Source organism: Ammodytes marinus (genome assembly GCF_949987685.1).
Source record: "Ammodytes marinus genome assembly, chromosome: 5".
Classification (NCBI taxonomy): Eukaryota; Metazoa; Chordata; class Actinopteri; order Uranoscopiformes; family Ammodytidae; genus Ammodytes; species Ammodytes marinus.
The window spans coordinates 3,038,713-3,062,072 of record NC_137234.1 but is presented as its reverse complement, the minus strand read 5'-3'; the positions used below and the strand labels follow the sequence as shown (position 1 = coordinate 3,062,072).

The following is a 23,360-nucleotide window of genomic DNA, read 5'->3' as shown; positions in this document are numbered from 1 at the left end:
TTTAGGGCCTCTGTGGAACAAAACTAAAAAAAAAAAAAAAAAAACTTAGCTTGGGGACAGTATTATCGCCAGAAAAAACTTAACGTTTTTGACAATATAGTTTTATAATTATTACTTGAAATAGAGTTGGATATTCTCTGCGAAGAAATTCTGATATTAATTTGAGGATAATTAAATGTTTCTAGTTTTTTGACAATCGAGTAATTAATTTCAAATATCTATACTCTGACCGAGGCTACATTTATTTATTTTTTTATTTTGTAATACATCAGTGGCCCTAATGCTCCTTCGTATATAGACGGGTTTCCTCTCTACATCTGAAAATAACTTACTATAAAAACCAGATGGATAGAGATATATACAAGGTGTTATGTCCCATTTGACAGAAAGTCTTGCAATTTAGTCTTGTTAATTCCAAATCAGGGGAAGCTGTTGTAGTTTTAAGAGTGTTGTTCTCACGACAAACCACCAGATGTCACTAGAGGGCCTTTCCCACATCATCAGCATTTCTCTTTAGTCTCAAACTTAAATTAAATTTAATATAAAATATAGAATGAAATATATTTACAAATTGACTTTCTAACAATCAAGGCTGCCACATCGTGAAGCTCAACAAATGGTGAGTAACTTTTCATTTTGATATTTTTCATAGCATGATCTGTGTATCTTCAGTTAAAGGTGCAATGTGTAACTTTGGGTGTGTCAGAGAAGTGAAGATTTTCTAAGATATATTCTCATAACTGAATAGCCAAACTTCCCTCACAGGAAAATGTGATCCCTGGAACACTGTTTGAAGTTAGAAAGCTTCCTGAAAAGTTACTGTTTCACTGTTGTTGATGTTTACAGCCGCAGGGCCCACAGTTTGGTTCACAAACATATTCTAGTCTTACGTCTGGTTCCAGGTTCCTCAAATCTGCCTAATTTTATTTAGATTTATGATGATAGAATGAGGCAATACTAAGAATTAAATGTAGAGAAAATATGTTTAGTAAAAACAAAACCCCCTCCTCAGAAACTACACAATGCTTTAAAATCATATTTGTTTTGAAATCAAAAATCCAAAAAGTAACTTGTATTTAATATATTTTTTCAACTTTTCATCTGATATTTTTACAAAAATCAAAATGTATGCCCAGGATATCAAATATGAGTCTAATGGCCTAAACGCTCTCTATGTGCAGCGGGCTGTGAGACGAGAGCACAGGGACCGTCTACAAAGGGAAACACCCAAGAGAAAAATATTCAATCCCTTCACTCTGATACAGTGCAGTGCAGTTATTAGTGGAACTTAGAGGACATCTGCTTTCAGTCAAAATTACGTTGTTTAGCCCACTGTCTGTCTGTATGTCTGTCTGTCTGTCTGCCTGTGTGTCTGTCTGTCTGTCTGTCTGTCTGTCTGTCTGTCTGCCTTATGACCATAGCAAAGATGCATCGTTTGGATTTTAGTAACATTTTACTTATGAGTTATGTGTCCCACTTCAGATGAAAAACAAGTGAAGGGCTCATGTATGATTTACTTGTCACTTCATACACAGCCTAGGCTCTGTAAATGGGCTTGTTGCTAGCTATGGTGGGCCCCCTTTGTTTACATACGTTGCTGAAGACTCACTTGTTTTTGCATTGGCCTTTAACATAAGTTGAGACTTTGACACTCCTAACTTTTTTTCCTCATGTATCTTATATGTTGTTTTGTATTGTATCTTGTTCAGCAATTTGGTCAACTGATGTTGTTTTTAAATGTGCTATAGATGCTATAGAAATAAATTTGACTTTGACTTGACTTGACTTGACATACCAGTCTACAGAGCCTAGGCTGTGTATTGAGCGCAAACTTTTTGTGTGTGTGTGTGTGTGAAAATTTTTACACTGTTCCCACCAATGCCCGGTTAATCTCCTGGTATAAATAGTGAGCCCTCATCCTTCGTTCGAATTCTTTACTTGACCTTTCAACAACAGAAAAATTCCAGCGTTACAGTAATACCTAGCCGAGGATCCGTAAACAGGCATGTTGCTAGTTTTGGTGGGCCCCCTTTTGTTTACATGACCTTTGTTTACATACCAGTTTACAGAGCCTAGGCTGTGTATTAACACTGGATTAATAAACACAAGCAGGGTACGAGCAGGTAGCAGATCATGAGGAGATATCCACTGTTTTTGACAAAAAGTGAATTTGACAACAAGCATTCTGTCCTTGCTTGTTTGTTTGCCCTACTTGTTGCGTAACAATCACTTCCTCCTTTCACTTGTTTGTGTGCGTGTGTGTGTGTGTGTGTGTGTGTGTGTGTGTGCGTGTGTGTTTGTGTGTGTGTGTGTGTTTGTGTGTGTGTGTATGTGTGTGTGTTTGTGTGTGTGTGTTTGAGTGTGTGTGCCTGCTCCATGTGTGTGTGTGTGAGCGTGCTTTGTGTATGTGTGTTTGTGGTGGTCTCTGTGTATGTGTGTGTGTGTTATGTGTGTGTGTCTGCTTTGTATGTATGTGTGTGTGTGTGTGTGTGTGTGTGTGTCTGCTTTGTATGTATGTGTGTGTGTGTGTGTGTGCCTGTTCTATGTGTGTGTGTGCCTGTTCTATGTGCTTGTGTGTGTGCTTTTGCGTACATGTGTGTGTGTGTGTGTGGGGGGGAGGAGGGTGTTTGGGGTGTTGAACCTGATAGCGTCTCCCCCGCAGCAGCGTTCACATCTTGCACTAGAAATTTACGAGTTTCCCTCTGAGTCTCGAGTGAGGTATTTCTGGAGCCTTCTAGCCGTCCCATTGGCCCCATTGGTCCCAAGTGTTGTGTGTTACCATAAAGAGGTGCTGCCTTTTCTGCTGAGCTGGCCGTTCACACCCTATATACCCTGTTTAATCTGTAGTGTTTAGGACTTTTGGCAGTGTCTTAGCCCCCCTCCTGTTGTGCGTTGGTCGTCCGTGGTCCGATTTGCTTCGTTTTAAAATATCGGTAGGTGAAAAAGTCTTTTGCAACTTCAACCCACGCGTTTGGGACACAATACAGGCGAGAGATTCATGGTCCACAGGTGCGATTTTATGGCTTGATTTTTAGGGTAAAGGCAAGTTTTTTTTGAAGGTTAAAATTAGTTTTCGAGATGGCTTCTGTGACCTATGACCTTTGTGAGGAAGTGCAGAGCTTCAACTTGGACTCTATTGGACTCGTTTGAGAAGATTGGTAAAATAATTAAAGTTGGGTCGACTTGAATGTTGTTATATGAAGACTAGTATTAACTTTAAGTACCTTGACATATTTCGACTGCTAAGTTTCCTTGTGTGGAAACTTGTCCAAGGTACTAATTGTTAAGTCTAGTCTGTATATGAGGACATTCAAGTTCATTTATCAAGTAAAACTAAATTAACCTATTTTGGATTTTTAAACTGAAGTTTGGTCTGGAAACTGAAGCAAATTCCTCATTTTGTTGTTTGATTTTTGGCATTGTAGAGTTCGATTTTCCTCTGATTTCGATATTAATAATCACAAATGAAAGGCCTTTGTTTTGTTGCTGTGTGTTTCACCTGCATGGTATGGGTGTACTGTTTACTTTAAAACATTTTAAATATTGAAGCGTGTGTTAATATAAGGTCTAAAACCTACAGATAGAATTGGCAGCTTTATTTTTGCATGTGTGTAAGTGAGGTTAGTTTTTGTTTTTTCTGCGTGAGTCTAATGATCCAAAATATTGGCTTAACAAGGAATTAAAGACCCGAGAAATGTCATAGAAATGTACGTGAAAAATCGACCGTTTAATTGTTTTTTATTACATGAAAAAATGCAGTTGTAAAGGCCTGTAAATGTAAAGGAATTTATTAGAAATAGTGCTTTCTTCAAACGTGGAATTGCTGGCATGACTGTCTCCAGCAAATGACTAAAAGCATGTATTTGGAAATCCTATAATTTTAAAGAGTACTAATTGAATTCTGTATGTGTACCTATAATTAGTACCAAAGTACATGGTATCTATCTAGGAAAATTATTTGAATTTGACGATAAAGTGAATTTTTGTTATACATTACTTTGGTTGGATAGGTAGACAGGAAGTTTGGGGAATTCCATTCAAAATATGTAGAATTTTTTGGCTTGAGTGTATTTGTTGTGAAATGGAAATAAGTGGAAAAAAAGTGTTCTAAAACCTAGCTTAAATGCTAAATAAATAACTGGAAAAATTGCTGCTATGTCGATCTTACAATTGTAGTTCCCACTGATGATTATAAAAACTACAAACTGTGAGAATCTTAAAAAATATATACTTTGCACTAGAAATGTTCCCAATAGTGTTGCTGATTTTCCTGAGCCCCTTTTAAAGTTGTGTTTAAAGTGTTAATGTCCTTTTAAGAAAGTTTTCCAGTGTCTTAATTCTTGGGATTGTGACGTGACACACCTTGCATTGCAGTAGCCTGTCTGTCTTGGTGTTAAGGGCTGTCACCTCGTGCTCCGCTCTCACATTTAGCCGCTATGCCGGTGGCCTTTTCGTGCCCAGATCTTTTGGCTTGACGCTCGGAAGAAGTTGAATTCCTTTCGCGGGATGTCTTAGGAGGGGTAGGAACAACTGTTGAGCGCTACAGGGGGGACTGGGGGGGTGCATGGTATTTCGACCCCACCCGTTTTAAAAAATTAAAATTAGCTTGTTTGTGATGGCTGGCAGGTGGCAGGTGGGTGTTTTTATATTTTCTGGGATCGTGTGACGTATCGTGTTGCGAGAGTTAGAGGTCAAAGGTCAAACGCTGATCGATAACTGCAGGTCAACAAAGTTCAACTTACCCACGTAAATCAGGGGTTTTTAAAATACTGGATCAAGTGTGTGTTTGTGTGTGTGTGTGTGTGTGTGTGTAAATCAGTGCTTTTTTACATTCCATATTCATTCTCAGTCCACAGATTCAATTTCATCAGTTTACTGCAAATTGCACATAATGTAAATATTGTTTCTCAAATTGCACATTTTCAATTACTTGTACTGTTTGATTTTGCCTCACTTTTTGCAATATTTAGAATTAAACTATTTTATATATGATTTATCTTGTTTTATACTTTTGTTCTTAGTGGTTAGGAAATAAACATATTTACGATTCCTTTCTTTGTTTGGCACATATTGTAGAAATTTAAAATAATGTTGACTTAACTTGAGCTATGGAAAGGATCAAGTCTGTGTGTGTGTGTGTGTGTGTGTGTGTGTGTGTGTGTGTGTGTGTGCGCGATTTTTGCTCAAAATTCACTGTATTTTTTTTTGTCTCAGTAGGGTGTGAAGACAAAGAAACGCCAAAATGTCTGAGTAAGTATATTTGAATATTTCAAATTATTTTCGTTTTTTTCTTACTTTCTGAGAAGCTTTTCTCAGTCCTCATGAATATCCACAAACCAACAAGAAAGGAATATACAGTACATTTGATCTATATATAGTCTTTAAAAAGCTTAAATTTCTTGATTTTTTTTGGGGAGGCATTTAATGTGAGACACTGCATGTGAATAGGGTCACATTTTTTAACTCATAGATATCACCGTGAAACTTTTTCAGAAATGTTTGAATAAATATAAAAAATTGGCAATATCCAAAGCAATATGGCCCATTTTATAACACCTAAATGTTTACTTAGGGCATTTTTATTTTAGTTTGTAAGAAGACATTATATGGAAGCAAATTCATAGCCAAAAATCTTAAAATTTACCAGTGCTTGAAAAAAAAAAAATGTGTATGCAGTGTCTCACCTAAAGATACAATTAATATTATAAATGGACAATATCAGATTAAATATTTTCTTATCACTTTATTTTTTTGTTGAATTTTTGACACTTTTGTGTACATACGAATCATTATAAATATATATTAACATCATAATCACAGATTCTAAGTGTAAACATAAAACAAATTGCAAGGAATGTAATAATTAAAATACATGAAAAAATACACAAGAATAAACATAAAAACGTTTTGATTATAAATATGTAAAATATAAAAAATATGATAATACATTTTAGTCTTAAAGAAACTAATTATTGAGATATTGTGTGATTTGTATATGATGTATAGAAAGCTAACATCGGTCTTTGTCTCACAGGACGAAGAAAATGACGTCCAGCCGCAGGGGCCATCTGAAGGTAACAATAAAAACCATATTGACCTTTTTTCATTAATACCTTTTCAGCTGCACATTAAAGGGTCACTATGTAGTTTCAGAGGAGGGGGGTTTGTTTACATTCACAGAGCCTGCAGTTAGTTTACATAACACATTTTCTTTACATGTAATTCATAGTATTTAATAATTCTTTCATTATAAATCAACACAAAATTTAATTGTGTCACCTTGACCTTTTGTAAACCAAACTGTGGTCCCTGCTGATGTAAACAACAACAGTGAAACAGTAACTTTTCAGGAAGCTTTCTAACTTCAAACAGTGTTCCAGGGATCAAATTTTCCCTGTGAGGAAAGTTTGTTTATTCATTTATGAGGATATACCTGAGAAAATGTTCACTTCTCTGACACACCCAAAGTTACACAGTGCACCTTTAACCCTAATGCTACCGACATATTTAACATACATACTGAGATCACAACAGTAGCAAAAAAATACTGGAATAAACCTTGATCATAGATAAATAATACATTTTCTGTTTTCTATAAACTTTATAAGTTATGCAAGTAATGCCATTTGAGAGACAAACAACAGATTATTAGCATTTTAGGAGTGTCAAAGTTGATTTGCTCATTGCGAAATATTTTAATGTCAGTTTAGTAGAAATATCAGTATTTTAGAATTACCTTGCTGTCTGTTAACTTAAAAATGAGAGCTTCACTACTCCCCCTGATGGTATGTGACACTGAACATTATAAACTATCCCTGTGTTCCAATCCCCATACTTCTCTACTATTTAGTATGCCAGAATAAGATTTAGGATGTCCCAATACGTGCACGTTAATTGTAATATAGTGAAAATACATAAATGCCCCACTAACTCCAATATGATTTTGGAGTATTCGTCTTTATTCTTGACATTTCTCGACATAATAAAAAAAAAACATCTTCCTTATCTGATGATCCTTTTTCTCTCTCCTGTGGCCCTAAAACTGTTCTTTACTTTAGTATGCAGTGTAGTAAAAATAAAAAGTATGTGATTAGGAATGCAGGGAATGGCAAATATGATCTCAATGAATAGTTATATGTATTAAAACTGCATAGGCCAAATTACATGGGTTAAAAATTAATTATATTACATTTTTAAAAAAAAGGTGAAATTAAGACAGAAGTCATTGAGCACAAATTTGATTCATGAAAAATTGGAACGATAGAATAAAACACCTCTGAGATATGACAACACATAAGCTGTTTTTTAACTAAGTTTTATAATATTGTTAAACATTTATTTTGAATCAGATTTTTGTCAAAGCTTACTGAGACACACAACTTTGATATCATATACTGATTCATACTATAATAGGCCAAGTTTCCAGAGGCTTTAAGCATGTATGTCTAACATCTTAAAGGTGCTCAGAGGAACATTCAGTTTTTGTTCATTCTTGCCCCCCCCCCCCTCCTTTGGACAAAAGCGGTAGTGTTTTTACTACGCTAGCTGTAGTTCCTGGGTGAGCATATACCCATAACAAAGGCATTAAGAAAAACTATATAAAAATAGCATTCTTTGCACTGATGGTCTCGTTTGCTGTTACATGTAATTCATGATCATCAGAGGAAAAATTAGACTGTTTCAGAAATATTTAAAAATTCCTCGTAGCACCTTTAAATGTCTATTCTTACCGTTCGTTTGGTCTCTCTGTCTCCCTATAGAGTTTGATGCTCCAGATTGCGGCAACCTGGATCGAGGAGGAGAAGAATGAGGCGATCGCGGCCAAGGAGGCCTACATGGCTGAGTCCTGCCCCGCACCCGACCTCAGCGGAGACATGGCTGCACTCGCGGTGAGAACACAGACACAAACACACACACACACACACACGGTGAGAACACACACACACACAGTCCAGACACACACACACACACACACACACACACACACACACACACACACACACACACACACACACACACACACAGTCCAGAGACAAACACGTACAGTCCATCCCCACACACAGACACACACACACACGAACAGTCCAGACACACACACACACACACACACACACACACACACACACACACACACACACACACACACACACACACACACACACACACACACACACATACAGTTTGAAATTTATTCCTTTTTTTTAAGATTATTTTGAATAGGAGCTTAGATGCTGAATACATCTAGTAACAAATAAATTAATAGATAATACATAGTGTTAATTAAAAAGTGATTTGCTTCATACCGCACTGATCGGTTCCACTTCCTTGGTTCGCCCCAGATGCAAAATCCCTTTATAAGTTGGAACAACATCACTTATTGAGATAAATACACACAAACTAAAAATAAGAAAACATATCTATCTATCTATCTATCTATCTATCTATCTATCTATCTATCTATCTATCTATCTATCTATCTATCTATCTATCTATCTATCTATCTATCTATCTATCTATCTATCTATCTATCTATCTATCTATCTATCTATCTATCTATCTATCTATCTAGTGGGAGTTATAACGTAGTTCATGAACTGCTCTACAATTGGTTAGAATTTACATGCAGGAAAACTACAGAAAGAAACTGCAGGAAGTAGATGGTCTTCCTCATCCAATTAGATTGAGTAAGTCTTGATGTTTAACATGTTGTATGTGTGTGTGTGTGTGTGTGTGTGTGTGTGTGTGTGTGTGTGTGTGTGTGTGTGTGTGTGTGTTTCTGTGTGTGTGTGTGTGTGTGTGTGTGTGTGTGTGTGTCTGTCTGTCTGTCTGTGTCAACAGGAACTGTGCAAGAAAATCCATGGCGCCATCGACAAGATTGATGAGATGAGATACGACACCGAGTCCAAGGTGTCCAAGTCCGACAAAGAGGTGAGATAGTTAAAAATCTATTAAAGGCCTACTTCACCGGTGGGAATATGAAGGTGTATTGCATTCTGAGATCCTATGTAGTATAAATGTGCAAAAAAAAAATTGGTTCATCCTAGCCTGAGAAAAGCCAGAAAGAGTGTTTTATTTTACCTTACATTTCTCTTACTGTGATGTCACAGTAAGAGAAATGTAGGGTTAGACAGTGAGACCATAAAACACTCTTTCTGCCTTTTCTCAGGCTAGGATGAACCAATTTCAATTTTTTTTTGCACATTTATACTACATAGGATCTCCGAGTTCAATACACCTTTATATTCCCACCGGTGAAGTAGGCCTTTACAGTAAGTCAAAGTCAAAGTTTTTTTATTGTCAGTTCTGATATATGCAAGACATACATCAGAATCAAAATGGCGTTTATCTCTGACCCACGGTGCAATAGAAACGATAACAAAATAAAAAAAAATATTGAATAGAATAACATAACCTAAACAATATCTACATTACATACATTCTAAATACTAAGTAGTGCGAAGGAATTTTCTGTACAATATAAAACAGTATGTATAGAATAGAATAGAATAGAATAGAATAGAATAGAATAGAATAGAATAGAAAGTAAAAGTAGATAAGTTAAAACCAGATCCACAAAATCATTCTTACTATGAAACATGGGGAGTGAGTTACATGATAGTAATAGGCATATGCATCAATCCAAATGAAAGATGTTGTCATTTAAAGGTGCTCCAAAGGAACTTTCAGGTTTTGTTAATTATTGCGCCCCCTTTGGACAAAATCGGTAGTGTTTTTACTACGCCAGCTGTTGTTCCATGGTGAGCGTATCCATGACAAAGGCATTAAGAAAAAACTATATAGAAAATAGCATTCTTTTGCTGTTACATGTCATTCATGATCATCAGAGGAAAAATTAGACTTTCAGAAATATTTAGAAGTTCCTCGTAGCACCATTTTAAATTTGATGAAGTTTACAGACATTCACTTAGGAGACTTTAAGCATTCTGAATCATTGCCCGAACATTCTATAAAAAAATCCTTGACTGAGTGACTGTTGCAATGGAGACTGTTTGATACATCAATTCAAAAGTCAAATTCAAATTTATTTCTATAGCACATTCAAAAACAACATCAGTTGATCAAAGTGCTGAACAAGATACAATACAAAATAACATATAAGATACATGAAAAAAAAAGTTAGGAGTGTCAAAGTCTCAACTTGTGTTAAAGGCAAATGCTACAAAAAGTGAGTCCTCAGCAATGTTTTAAACTGTTCAACTTTAGAGGGATCCAGGTATGAGCCTAGGAGCCACACCCACACACACAGTCCTGAAAACTTTCTAGACAGTTCACAAATTTAATTTCGATTCAGTTTTATAATATTTTTAGAACATTGATTTTATTTTTTTATTTTTTTGCATTTTTATGCTTTATTGATAGTGTAGAGACAGAGTTGAAATGGGGCAGAGAAGGGAGTGACATGCAGAGAACGACCGCGGGCTGGAATCGAACCCGGGTCCGCTGCTGGCCGAGGCCCATGGGGGGGACGCCCTACCAACTGAGCTAAGGGCGCCCCCTAGAACATTGAATTTTAATCATATTTTTGTAGAAGCTAATTGAGACGCCCTACTATTTTAGACCAGGCTTACAGAGGCTTTAGAAGTAGCCAAGACGGTTTTACGTGTGTCCAGGCTCAGAATAGTTTTGTTGGTTAATATCTTGTTTGTATCGATAAAGAATAGCCCAAGATGGTATAATAAATTGTAAAGCACCTTTTTGAACTCATGTCACAAAGTGCTTAAAGGTGGAGTCAGTGATTCTGGAGAAGGCTTGTTGTCAAAATCACTTTTTGTCGAAATCAGTGAATATCTCCTCACGATCCACTACCTGTCCGTTGTCTGTGCACTGTGTTAATACACAGCCTATGTTCTATAAACAGGTATGTTGCTAGCTACAGTGGAGCCCCTTTGTTTACCTACCCCTTGTTTACAGACCAGTTTACAGAACCTTGGCTGTGTATTAACAGAACAGAAAGGTAGTAGATCATGAGGAGATATTCTCTGATTTTACCAAAAAAAAGTTATCTAGACAGCAAGTGTTCTCCAGAATCGCTGACTCATCTTTTAACTAAGGAAAATAACGATTCTGACTAACAGTTCCGCTCGTTGTAAATTTGTCATGACTTCACACACACGCTGCGTTGTTTTGGTTCAGAACGCAGCAAACATGGCGTTGAGGCAGAAGCGCTCTAAAGTTTTTGAGCTGCATCTCACCTGAAGCGGCTTGCGGCAGAAGCCTTGAAAGCAGCCTTGGCAGTTTGTCTCCCTCTCTTCCCCGGCCTGCATTCTGACCTTTTGTTTAATTTGTGTTTCTCTGCCCACAAGCTCTCAGCAACACAAACCACACTGGCAGCAACACACATCAAGGCCGTCACAGAATCAATAAGAGAATCGGATAAGCAATATCGTAATCCTTTATTTAATTGCTTGAGGTCAAATGACCTCTTTTCCGAGCAAGGCCTGGCCAAAATGGCAGCAGCTAGAATGAATAAGACAAGAAGACAAGAAGAAAGCACAGACATGAGAAAACAGAGACGAAAGCACAGACATGAGAAAACAGAGACAAATACATACATTTCAGTGGGTGAAAAAGAAGAACAGTTTTCAGACAATGATAAAGTGCTACTCAGTGAAACATTGACACACTCCAAAATTTGCCATTAAAAAACATGTGAGCCGAATTTAAATCAAATTAAAAGTGTGTATTAACTAATCATGATATTTGTCTCTTACTCCAGATTGACGATCTGAAGTTGAAGGTTGTTGAACTTGCTGGAGTGAAGAAACCCGCCCTGAAGAAAGTGCGTATGTCAGCTGACGCCATGCTGCAGGCTCTGCTCGGAGGCAAACACAAAGTCAACATGGACCTCAGGGCCAATCTCAAACAGGTCAAGAAGGAGGTCAAGGAAGAGGTGAGTACGGTTCTACACACTGTCACAAAACGCCCCGAAAAATACAAGTTTTGTCCTTAAAAACAGGGTTCTACAGGTCTGATCAGAGTTGGAAGACAAAGTTATCACGGCAATTAAAGGTGCTCCGAGGAACTTTCAATTTTTGTTAATTCTAGCTCCCCCTTTTGATGAAAGCGGTAGTGTTTTTTACTACGCCAGCTGTTGTTCCTGCGTGAGCGTACCCATGACAAAGGCGAAAGAAAAACTATATAAACTATATAAAAATAGCGTTCTTTGCACTGATGGTCTCGTTTGCTGTTACATGTAATTTGTGATCATCAGAGGAAAAATGGGACTGTTTCCGAAATATTTAAGAGTTCCTTGTAGCACCTTTAAGCATATAATCATAAACTCAATATTATCATAGACACGTATAGGGAGCCTAGGTTAATTCCCAGCATAGGTTCTGTAAACTGGTATGTAAACAAAGGGTATGTAAACAAATGGGGGGACATGGTAGCTAGCAACATGCCCGTTTAATGAGCCTAGGCTGTGTATTAACTGATATTCACTAATTTTGACAAGAAGCCATAATTCTCCAGAATGGCTAACTCCACCTTCAATAGAAATGTGTTTAATCAAATCTGAAGACTTTGTTTCCCTATTAACGTGTAATTTTTATTTTATTTATATGTTTTATTTCTTTTATTTAAATTCGCTTTTCTAATGTGTATTCTATACTTAATGTATTTTAATCTTGCCCCTGTAAACCACTTTGAGTGGCCTTGTGTCTGAATTGTGCTATATAAATAAACTGGCCTTGCTTTGCCTAAAAAGTATAATTTTTCCCCATACTTGAACTGTAGTAATTCTTAATATTTATTTTTTTCCACAGCCAAGTGAACAAGCCGGAGATTGGCGTAAGAACATTGAAGATAAGGCCGACAGGAAGAAGATGTTCGAGACTTCCTAAAATGGCCGCCATTTTGGAGGGGGGTGCCGTCTCCGCGCTCGAGGTCTGGTTGGCCGACTGTGTGTTCAAGTCGGACGCAAAGGGACAAGGAGCTTAAACACTTTTTCACGGTTTTTCAACAATTTTTTTTGTTTTTGTGATACCGTCACCACAAGGAAAGAACTGACGCTGAAAGTTACCTCATCATGTTTCACAGTTAAAAAAGGTTTGACAGAAAGTTTAAAAAAAAAGGAATTTCAAAATGTACAGTCATTAGAAATAAATGTTTTGAAAAGAGGATTTAATTTGTTTGGTACATTTATCCGCTTCTAAATTATTTGTTTATTCTGGGGTTTTTTTTTTGCAACAAAATTGGCAATTACACTTTGACTAACCTTAAAATAAGATGCAGAAAAGTCCACACAGTGTTGGAGGACTGAAATTAGGACTTCAGAAAGATAAATGGACTTTGAATTTAATTTTTTTTTAAAGTCAAACATTTTAAATGTTTTTAAATGTGTTCTTGTAATTAATCAAACAACTGATCAACAATGATAATTTATATTTTTATTACCCAACAAACTTAAAAATTACATAGTTTAATTAAATAATCAATAATTCCCCGAGAAAACTCTCATCCCAGAATTTTTTATTTTTGTGATATGATTTTTTTTACAAATAATGTTAATGTCAGATCAGTTGATTTCTGTAAATATATATCTGTAGGACTTAATATTTAAATACATAATATAAATTACATTTAAAAAACTTAAATAAATATTAAACAAATAGTAATACAAATAACTCATTAATTTATATAATTTAAAAAAATATATAATAATAGAAAATAGATTTGAAAAAAAACTTTATAAAAAATTATGTAATTTTAAATTTTAATTCACATAACATACAAAGGGGGCACTATTATCAACTTTAAGATAATCATGGCAGTGGTAGTTGATTTGTTTTTTGCTAGGGGGACTTTGAGACGGCAAACTACATTGTCTTTGGGGTTTAAATCGGAAAGACATTACTTCAATAGCAACAACATTAATCCTTCTTAAAGAAATATTTAAAGGGTAAAATCCCAGATAAATTTAAAAAAAATTCAGCAGTTCAAAGAGCAACCTGAAGGCGTCAGAATGGCCTCAGTTAGTCCAGTTTGTGGTCTTGTATATTTAACTCACACACACACACACACACACACACACACACACACACACACACACACACACACACACACACACACACACACACACTCTTGTACTTCTATTGTATGAGGACTCTCATTGACATAATGCATTCCCTAGCTTCTAACCCTAACCATCAGAACTAAATTCCTAACCCCAACCTTAACCTAATTCTAACTTGAACCTTAAAACTTACTCTTAACAGCCCTTTGAAGAAGTAAGGACCTGGCAAAATGTCCTCACTTTGCAAAAATGTCCTCACTCCGAGGCTTAAAAGTTGAAACTGGTCCTCACATAGACGCCTCTACAAGTACTGACACACATATTCAGAAACACACACACACACACACACACACAAATACACACACACACACACACACACACACACACACACACACACACACACACACACACACACACACACACACACCACACACACACACACACAGAGTGAATCTGCACAGGGAGGGTGGTTTTGCACAGCGTGGGGTTGGGTCGGGGTGTATTTCAGGATCTCGCAGGCCGATTGGTCTACCAGGGAATCCACTTCCATAAAGAGTTTCTGGTGATTTTGCTGAGACATCGCAACCCGGCATATATACCCTATTTCATTTTTCACTGTGTGGCTTTGGCAGTGTGTCGATTTAACTTCCACCAAGTGTGTCTTCTTCTTCTTCTTCTTCCTACTCCTCTCAATAGGTGAGAAATCTTATTATTTATTTCAGCATCTTTGAAAGTCTCTGAGATCAGCATCTTTGATATTTTCTCACTGGAAGAAATACCTTTTTAGTGCCTCTACAAATCATCTTAAGAAGCTGTAAATTTTGCTCCATCTTTTTGAGCAGTCAAGAACTGACATCCTTGAATTTGTTGCTTGGGTATCTTTTTAGTGTGTTGTTGACATTTGACCTTTTCTTTTGACAGAATTATTTACGATTAGCGTTCGACTCCTTTGAGTTCTTGGTTTTATGGTCTTGAAGTTGTTTGTGGCGTGGTCCCTGAGAACTCAAAAGCCCTACAACTGTCACGCTCAAATTGCTAAATTACGATCCAGTTATTGGGTTACGTGTATGGTTGCTTTTAAGAGTTTTGAGTTATGGATCATTTTACAAAATTCGGACAAACTTGACGGATGGAATTTATCTGAATTGCTTCAAAATCTGTGCTTTTTTATCGTCATATACTGTAACATGTTAAATTCAATTCTTTAAGAGTTTGGAGATCTGGTTAAATATGACAATATTGACAAATTTTACAAAACGTTTTTATGACTTTACCATTATTTATTGTCACAGAGGATGTCAATTCATTGTTTTAAGCTTTTTGGTTGTAAAAAGTAACTTTCTAATATGATAATTAGATAAGACTAAATGACGCTGATGATATTAAACTTATTTTATTCATGATGTGTAGTGTGCAATTTTGACCAATTTGATAACAAACTGGTTGAGTTTATTTCTTGGCTGTTATTTCTTGACATTTTCTAATTTTGTTTTATAGATTTTAGATGTTTTTACTTGGTAAAATAAACCCAGAAACGTTTATTAATCTTAAACAAAAGTAACTAACAAATTACCATAAAGTACTTTTGTAGTAAAACAAAAACATTTGGAATAGAAACTTAATTGGTCATTAAAAGAACATCTCCAAGTATTAAATAATTTATACTTAAAGGTGTCAACTTTAATAACTGTACTTAAGGCTTTTATTTTAAATTAATAGCTCCATTTGATCTGCTCATGAAGTGCCCGAGAACCGACACTCGATCCTGGCTGTCCCAGATTAGTTCAGTTGACGTTTGCGGGTCTTCAGCTGTGGTCTTATAGATCGCATTACGCCACAAATATTTCCCCCTGTCCATCTATCCGTCTCCTTCAAGAACATGCTGATCTTAGAGAAATTCACTCACACTGATGTCATCCTCTTCTGAGCCACTGACTACAGTGCACAGCGAGGGTCAAAAATACTCAAATACTCAAAATGTCTCTACCCTTACACCCACCCACCCACACTCCTGTACGTGTGTGTGTGTGTGTGTGTGTGTGTGTGTGTGTGTGTGTGATTTTTCTTGCAGGTTGTGAACCTCAAAAACTGCCAAGATGTCTGAGTAAGTTTATATTGTAAAAGGAAATCCAATAGGTTAAGATTTCAGCTGAAGTATTCGTCCTAATTAACAAGCACATGATGTAATTTTTATACTATGGGTATATGAATCATCATAGAATCCATGCATAATGTCACACATGAAAAGGCTTAATGGTATCTCATACATGATTAAACACAGTAGCACTACATTAAATAATGCGTATTTCAATCATCATTATTTGAAAGGTTTTTAAGAAAAATCCAATATTTTTGATTTATATATTAATTTTAAATTAATTAATGACACGTTATCATTCGATATTAGTTTTATGCATTAATCCAATTTAGTATAATTTTTGGATTATGATTATAAAAAGTCACCAACACATTGGTTTTGTGTATACTGGACAATATTGTATTGGCATCAGGACAGCAGGAAGTCAGTTAAAGTGACCTGTCACACCAATACACTAGGGTTGCGTTCCGAATCGCATACTTTCTACTATATAGTATGTAGAAAAAAGATTTAGGATGTCCCGATTCTTGTGGCCAGATTTAGGATGGTTAGAAGTACCCGGATGTCCTACTTCATGCGGCCAAGATTGTTAGTGTTGAAAAGTGCATCCTATTTGGGCGATTCTGATCCACAATCCAGTGCGCACGTGAAGTGACGTATTATCGACGAAGCCTCCATATGAAAACAAACCAAACAAACAGGGATGTGACGGATATAAAAGCAAGAGGCAAGATCAAGGCGCAATGTTATGATGAAATAAGAGAGAAAAGTATGTCCCAATAGTATGCCTACTGCATCCTAACTAGATTATTTTTATCGTCAGATGTAGTATGTAGAATAGAAAAAAGAAAGAGTATGCGATTCGGAACGCAACCATGGATTTTGATGATTATCAAGTGTTGAAATAATTATTGAAGCCTGACATTTTGAATAACATGCAGACACATTCTTCAAATTCTTCATTTGAACTTTTGACAGAATACAATTTGTAAAAATAAAAATAAATATTATAATAGTCTGCATCAATGTCCACTCTAAATCTAAATCATAACTAAGTTTATTTAAGTAATGAAAACAGTGAATTTGGCATTATGGTAGATATATTTCATTTTGCGGCCATTCTACATGATTTCACCATTAACTACGAGGTACGAAATGAATCAGTAAATAATGATAGTGAAATATAAATAATGATATAAATTGCATTGTTACTATAACCTTTTCAAAGTTAACAAAAATATCCTGATAAAAACTTAAAGGACAACGTCTACACATGATGTTAAACTCTCAGAAACTCATGTACAAATATGGTTAATTTGGCTTTATGGGGTTAAGATAAGTCATTCATAATATTTACAGACTTTGGTCATTCAAAGCCAATAGTTACATTAGGGCCACACAAACATTAAAATCATGAAAAATTAATACTTTTTAGTCCAGATTTTAACCAACTATTTGGTTATATGTGTTTAAGTGTAAAGAAAAAGTACACGATACTAACTCAAACTTCATAATACTGCTTAAAACGAGCAAAATTGCATCAGTAATATGTCAAATCATAAATTTGCTTGTAAGAAAAGCATAATTTTTACACTTAATATGACATTTATTAATTGTCTGAATGCAACATCTGTCACTAATAATATGGTGCGTTGGCACAACTTCCCCGAATAGGAAAAAGCTGTCTTCCAGCCGCAGGCATCACCTTAAGGTAAACAGGACTTTAAATAAACCTATCTATCTATCTATCTATCTATCTATCTATCTATCTATCTATCTATCTATCTATCTATCTATCTATCTATCTATCTATCTATCTATCTATCTATCTGTCTATCTATCTATCTATCTATCTATCTGTCTGTCTGTCTGTCTGTCTGTCTGTCTGTCTGTCTGTCTGTCTGTCTGTCTGTCTGTCTGTCTGTCTGTCTTTTTACTAGTGTTTAAAACATATTTAAACATATTCATAAAAAGTCTTTTGACACTTTATTTGACCGTGTTCTGCAGAGTTTGATCTTGTCGATCGCGGCGCAATGGCTTGATGACGAGAAAAAGGAAGATATCGCGGCAAAGGAGGCGTACATGAGGGAGGCCTGCCCTCCCCCAGAGCTCAGCGGAGACCTGACCGCCCTCATGGTAAGAAAGAATGATATATATAAAAACATAATAACAATAATAATAATAATAATAATAATAATAATAATAATAATAATAATAATAATAATAATAATAATAATAATAATAATACATATTTTAATGATAATAATAATAATAATAATTTTTTAAATAATGAAAATAATTACATTAAAAACTCAAATGAAATAAAAAACCTGATAGTGAGAGTATAAAAACACCTTTGAATTTGTTTTTTTATTTTTATTTTGTTTATGGGTTGCTGTTAGTCAGGTTGAAAAGGTGGATAATAATTTCTCTATGTAATTTCTATATTTGTATGTATACATTTTAAATTGTGAAGTGGAGAATAGTTTTCTATAAATATCAAAGTATAAAAACAAAATATATAAAAAAGAAAGTTGATTTATACAGCATGGGCGTTGTACAAACATCATATGAGTAAAAATATCTTTGACGGTTTAGCTGTAAATGCAATTATATTTACTTTAAAGTGCACTATAAAGTTTATGGGGAGGGAGGTTTGATTACATTTACAGAGCCTGCAGTTAGTTTACAAAACGTATTTTCTCTACATGTAATTCTTGGATAATTATATCCTCATGAATCAAAACTAAATCATTTGTGCAAACTTAAAGGCCTACTTCACCGGTTTGAATATGAAGGTGTATTGAATTCTGAGATCCTATGTAGTATAAATGTGCGAATAAAATTGAAATCGGTTCATCCTAGCCTGAGAAAAGGCAGAAAGAGTGTTTTTTTAACCCTATATTTCTCTTTCTCGTGACATCACAGAAAGAGAAATATAGGGTTAAAAAAAACTTACTTTGTAAATATTACTGTGATGTCTTTTACTGTGACATCACAGTAATATTTACAAAGTACTTTTTTTTAACCCTATATTTCTCTTTCTGTGATGTCACGAGAAAGAGAAATATAGGGTTAAAAAAAACACTCTTTCTGCCTTTTCTCAGGCTAGGATGAACCGATTTTTTTTTTTTTTGCACAATTATACTACATAGGATCTCAGAATTCAATAAACCTTCATATTCAAACTGGTGAAGTAGGCCTTTAAGTAGAAAGACTAACAAAAATAAAAAGCCAAATAAATCATTTAAATACAATATAATTGTCGAATAATTCTTGAAAACCATCTTGGTCACTGTCTCCCCTTACAATGGCGTATCAGGATACATTTGAGGCAAGACATTACTTTCATTTTAGAATATCCAAAAGTTGTACATTTTATGAATAACAAACCTGAATATTTATCAAATTAAAGTGGTCATTTTAACTATACAAAACCTGGATATCTCTGAGATTCCAATTTTTGAATAAAAAATATTTTTACACATTTAAGTGTACCTGTAGTTATATAATTACATGTGCGTGTGTGTAACATGAGAAGTGTGTGTGTGTGTGTGTGTGTGTGTTTGTGTGTTTGCCCATTGACAGGAATACTGCAAGAAGCTCGGCGCCCAAATTGACAAACTGGATGAGGAGAGGTACGACATTCACTCCAAAGTGCAGAAAGCCGACAAAGAGGTAAATACCCATCGGATACATTCACAGCATTAAAGGGTCAGTGTGTAGAATGTATTGGCATTTTTCAGAACAGACCTGTTAGAAATGGAAATTTCCTTGGAATGAGCCTTTTATATCTACATAGGAGCGGGGCGCTGAAGCCGCTATGTTGCTCCGCCATGTTTCTACATTAGCAGAGAATGGACAAACTTAATGGCCATATGGATTTTTAAAGTGGATGTCCTGGGGAAATGCACCTGTTGGAAGACCAAGGAGAAGAAGTACTGTAGAATAAATAACTAAATACATCTTCACCTCATCACTTGATATTGTGGAAAGACTTGAGGCAGTGGTGGATGATGCCATCTTTAGTAACAATAGCTTCTTGTCCTTGAAGGCCACCGTAACCTCTGTTATTATTTGAAACAAAGACGTTACCAGGAGAGTGTTGCATTCTAGAACTTTCACCACTAGATACCACTAAATATTCAGATATTACACACTGCACTTTAAAAAAAAAACTTTCTCCAATCCTCGTGGGGAGGAGCCATCAAAAAAATACCCGGGCGAATCAGGGCCCTGCGTTCAGACCTAAAGTTCGCTCCTTATAGATAATGGCAGCTTCTGATTGGTTCATGTAGTCTCGAGAGGTTATTAATTGATCAATGTTGACGTCAACAACTACATGAACCAATCAGGGGCTGCCTTCTACTTACAGACAGAAAGTGGGGAGGGTCCGGTCTGACTGGAGGTTAGATTGACGACTAAATGAACCAATCAGGGGCTGCCTTCCACTAACAGCTCTAGCCACTACACCACAAGTGCCCCGAAACTAAAACATATTTTTCTTCCTTGTAGATTGAAGACTTGAATATCAAGGTTGTGGATATCAAAGGAGTGAAGAAACCTGCTCTGAGGAAAGTGCGTATGTCAGCTGACACCATGCTCAAGGCTCTGCTGGGCACCAAACACACCGTCAACATGGAGCTCAGGTCCAACCTCAAACAGGTCAAGAAGGAGGTCAAAGAGGAGGTGAGTTTACCAGACATACCCTGCATTCCATATCGCATACTCTTTCTTTGTTCTAGTCTACATACTACATCACACAATAAAAATAATCTAGTTAGGATGCATTATGCTACAATTGGGTCATACTTGTACTCATTTATTTCATCATAACATTGCGCCTTGATGTTGCCTCTTGCTTTTATAGCCGTCGCAACCCCGGTTGTTTTCATACGGAGGCTCCGTAGATGTGACGTCACTTGGGGCAGAATCTCCCAAATAGCAAGCTGTTTCAACACTAAACATCTCTGCCGGATGTAGTAGACATACGGGAATTTTTAAGAATACTAAATCTGATCACAAAAGATCATTTGTTGTCCAAACTGTAGGCACTTTTCCTTAAAACTTAAATAGTTTTAGTTCTAGCCCCATAACTATAAAAATCTAATGTGGACAGTTTGCTTGTAAATTTAGAGCCATGCTGAAAGAGTAAAGGTGTCCTCCTAGTAACCCTGAGGTCTCTGGCTGGACCCCTGGCACCAGTAGTAAAACTAGTGGTGGCTACTATTAGCTCTACGGTGCCCCCCATCTATACCATTGTGTCCTTGAGCAAGACATTTAACCCCAAACTGCTCCAGGGGCGCTGTACTACGGCTGACCCTGTGCTCTGACCCCTCCAAAGTGGAAAACTTGAGAGGGGAGATGTGAAAAGACAAATTTCAATGTGCCTTGTGTAAATTGACTAATAAAGAAACTTCACTTAACTTAAGTCCAGGTACCGGCCCTGAAATTGATTGTTTATTTATTTCCTTTTCAGCCGATTGAAGCCGCCGGCGATTGGCGTAAGAACATTGAAGACAAAGCCGACAGGAAGAAGATGTTTGAGACTACATAAACGCTGCCATTTGTCTTTTTCCGTTTGTATGAACTCCACATGTCTTATATATGTTGATCCAGACGGTCTATTTTAATGTTTCAAGCTTACACAGAGCAGTAGGTTAAAAAGCATGTCGAGAATGGGTCAGACATCAGGATTTAATTTGAATTTTATTTATTTTGTCGGCGCTTTTGATGGTTCTGGAGGTAGTATGGAAGGAGGGGGGGGGGGGGTTTCTGAAGGTTCACACACCAACACACAATATCAACAAGTCTTAAAACTCCACACATACACACATTTATTAATTTATTCACAAGTCCATTCAGCTAATAACATTCACTCAAACTGAATCATGTTGAAGAGAAACAATAAAATGTGGAAGAAAATATGTGTTGATTTGTTTCCTTCTGTCTTCATTTGTCTCCTTTCTAATTACATTTGTAAAAATAGAAAATAATGCTTTGAAAAGGTCTTAAAAATGGATTAAACGTGTCATAAATCAGACAATTAACAACATATGAACAAATCCTTCTGCAATGACCTTCTGAATAGTGCTATGAATGATTATGGAACGTTTAGTTGAAGTAAGTGCTTTAGAAGTTGAGATTTCTGGTTCAGTATTGAAAAAATTTAATTTTGAGATAATGGCCATTAAAGATGGTTCTAAGATAAATATACAGACACAAACAGTTTTCAAATCACATTCATAGTTTTCGAAATATTTAGCCTTGTTTGAAGGTATGTAAAACTCATCGTCTTAGATTTTACAGTGGAAGTGAATGGGACGGAATGTTCAGATAGGCAGTAGTGGACCCAACAGTTACAGTGTAGAACTTGTGAAAAAATAAACAAAAACACACTTTTCAGCTCACTCTCACACACACATATTTAACCGCACATGGATAATATTCACATCAAAACGTAGGTAATATTGTGCCCGTCGTATACATGTGACTATGAAAGCAATTGGACCTAAACAATGGGAGCAATGAGCTTCCAAGTGAAAGGGTGTCCAACCAACTGCCGCATAGACTCCAATATTAAACCAGAACTGACATTTCTCGAGAAAGCCAGATAATGCCACACTTTTAATCTGCTGTAGTTTACAAATTCTTTAGACTACAGCCACGATTTTACACTGAAATCTTGACCAGGGTCTCTGTGTACCACCGGTATAATCAATATGTCGATCGGACAAACGGTCTGCGAGTTAGAGGCAGCAGTTTGAGAGGAAGTTTTGGATGAAATGACCTCTCTGTCTGCCCAATCACAGGCCCTAAATAATAGAAATAATAAAAAATTCTAAAAATAGTAAAACCAGAGACAATGATCATTTGGAGCAGTCTCTTGCTTTTTCCAGAGTTGTAGCCTATATTTATATAAAATAAAGTTTACATGTTTTTCCTACGGTGGCACTATATGAAACATCATTACAATCACCAGAGCTGTTGCAAACAGGGACTGTGAGATTCCTTTCAGGAAAACTGCTTTTAGCCATAACACCCTTTCCGTTACCGGTACTGCATTATGGAACACACTACCTCCAACTATAAGGGCATGTCCCACACTGGCCTCTTTTAAGCGCAAAATAAAGACATGGCTTACTGATAACCAAACATGTAACCACATATAACACTGCACTGTACCGGCCCACTTTCTATTGAATTGTATTTCCTTTTTAACCAATA

General features: G+C 36.1%; 3 protein-coding genes across 4 annotated transcripts in view; 2 read left to right on the top strand and 1 right to left on the bottom strand.

Moving 5' to 3' along the window:
- Positions 1-23,360, bottom strand: part of LOC307250690 (protein NLRC3-like) — a 439,475-nt gene that overhangs the window by 43,997 nt on the left and 372,118 nt on the right. The window lies entirely within an intron of this gene.
- On the top strand, positions 2,892-13,043 carry LOC307250708 (troponin I, fast skeletal muscle-like). 2 transcript variants are annotated; one of them, XM_080027868.1, is made up of 7 exons: positions 2,892-2,933; positions 5,215-5,250; positions 6,035-6,074; positions 7,761-7,889; positions 8,839-8,928; positions 11,738-11,911; positions 12,786-13,043. In XM_080027868.1, the coding sequence occupies exons 2-7, from the start codon at positions 5,243-5,245 to the stop codon at positions 12,861-12,863; spliced, it is 519 nt and encodes a 172-aa protein (XP_079883994.1). In that variant the 5' UTR covers positions 2,892-2,933; positions 5,215-5,242; the 3' UTR covers positions 12,864-13,043. The 2 variants fall into 2 exon arrangements, with proteins under 2 accessions (XP_079883994.1, XP_079883995.1); XM_080027869.1 differs by having other exon boundaries at positions 2,906-2,933; positions 5,218-5,250.
- LOC307250709 (troponin I, fast skeletal muscle-like) lies at positions 14,670-21,855 on the top strand. Its single transcript, XM_080027870.1, has 7 exons — positions 14,670-14,731; positions 16,107-16,139; positions 17,808-17,844; positions 18,141-18,269; positions 19,722-19,811; positions 20,649-20,822; positions 21,613-21,855. Exons 2-7 carry the CDS (start codon positions 16,132-16,134, stop codon positions 21,688-21,690), a joined length of 516 nt encoding a protein of 171 aa, XP_079883996.1. The 5' UTR covers positions 14,670-14,731; positions 16,107-16,131; the 3' UTR covers positions 21,691-21,855.

Coding starts and splice junctions, on each gene's coding strand:
- LOC307250708 (XM_080027868.1), top strand. Junction 7,890..8,838: donor GAGACATGGCTGCACTCGCG/GTGAGAACACAG, acceptor CTGTGTCAACAG/GAACTGTGCAAGAAAATCCA. Junction 8,929..11,737: donor TGTCCAAGTCCGACAAAGAG/GTGAGATAGTTA, acceptor CTCTTACTCCAG/ATTGACGATCTGAAGTTGAA.
- LOC307250709 (XM_080027870.1), top strand. Junction 17,845..18,140: donor GCCGCAGGCATCACCTTAAG/GTAAACAGGACT, acceptor CGTGTTCTGCAG/AGTTTGATCTTGTCGATCGC. Junction 18,270..19,721: donor GAGACCTGACCGCCCTCATG/GTAAGAAAGAAT, acceptor GCCCATTGACAG/GAATACTGCAAGAAGCTCGG.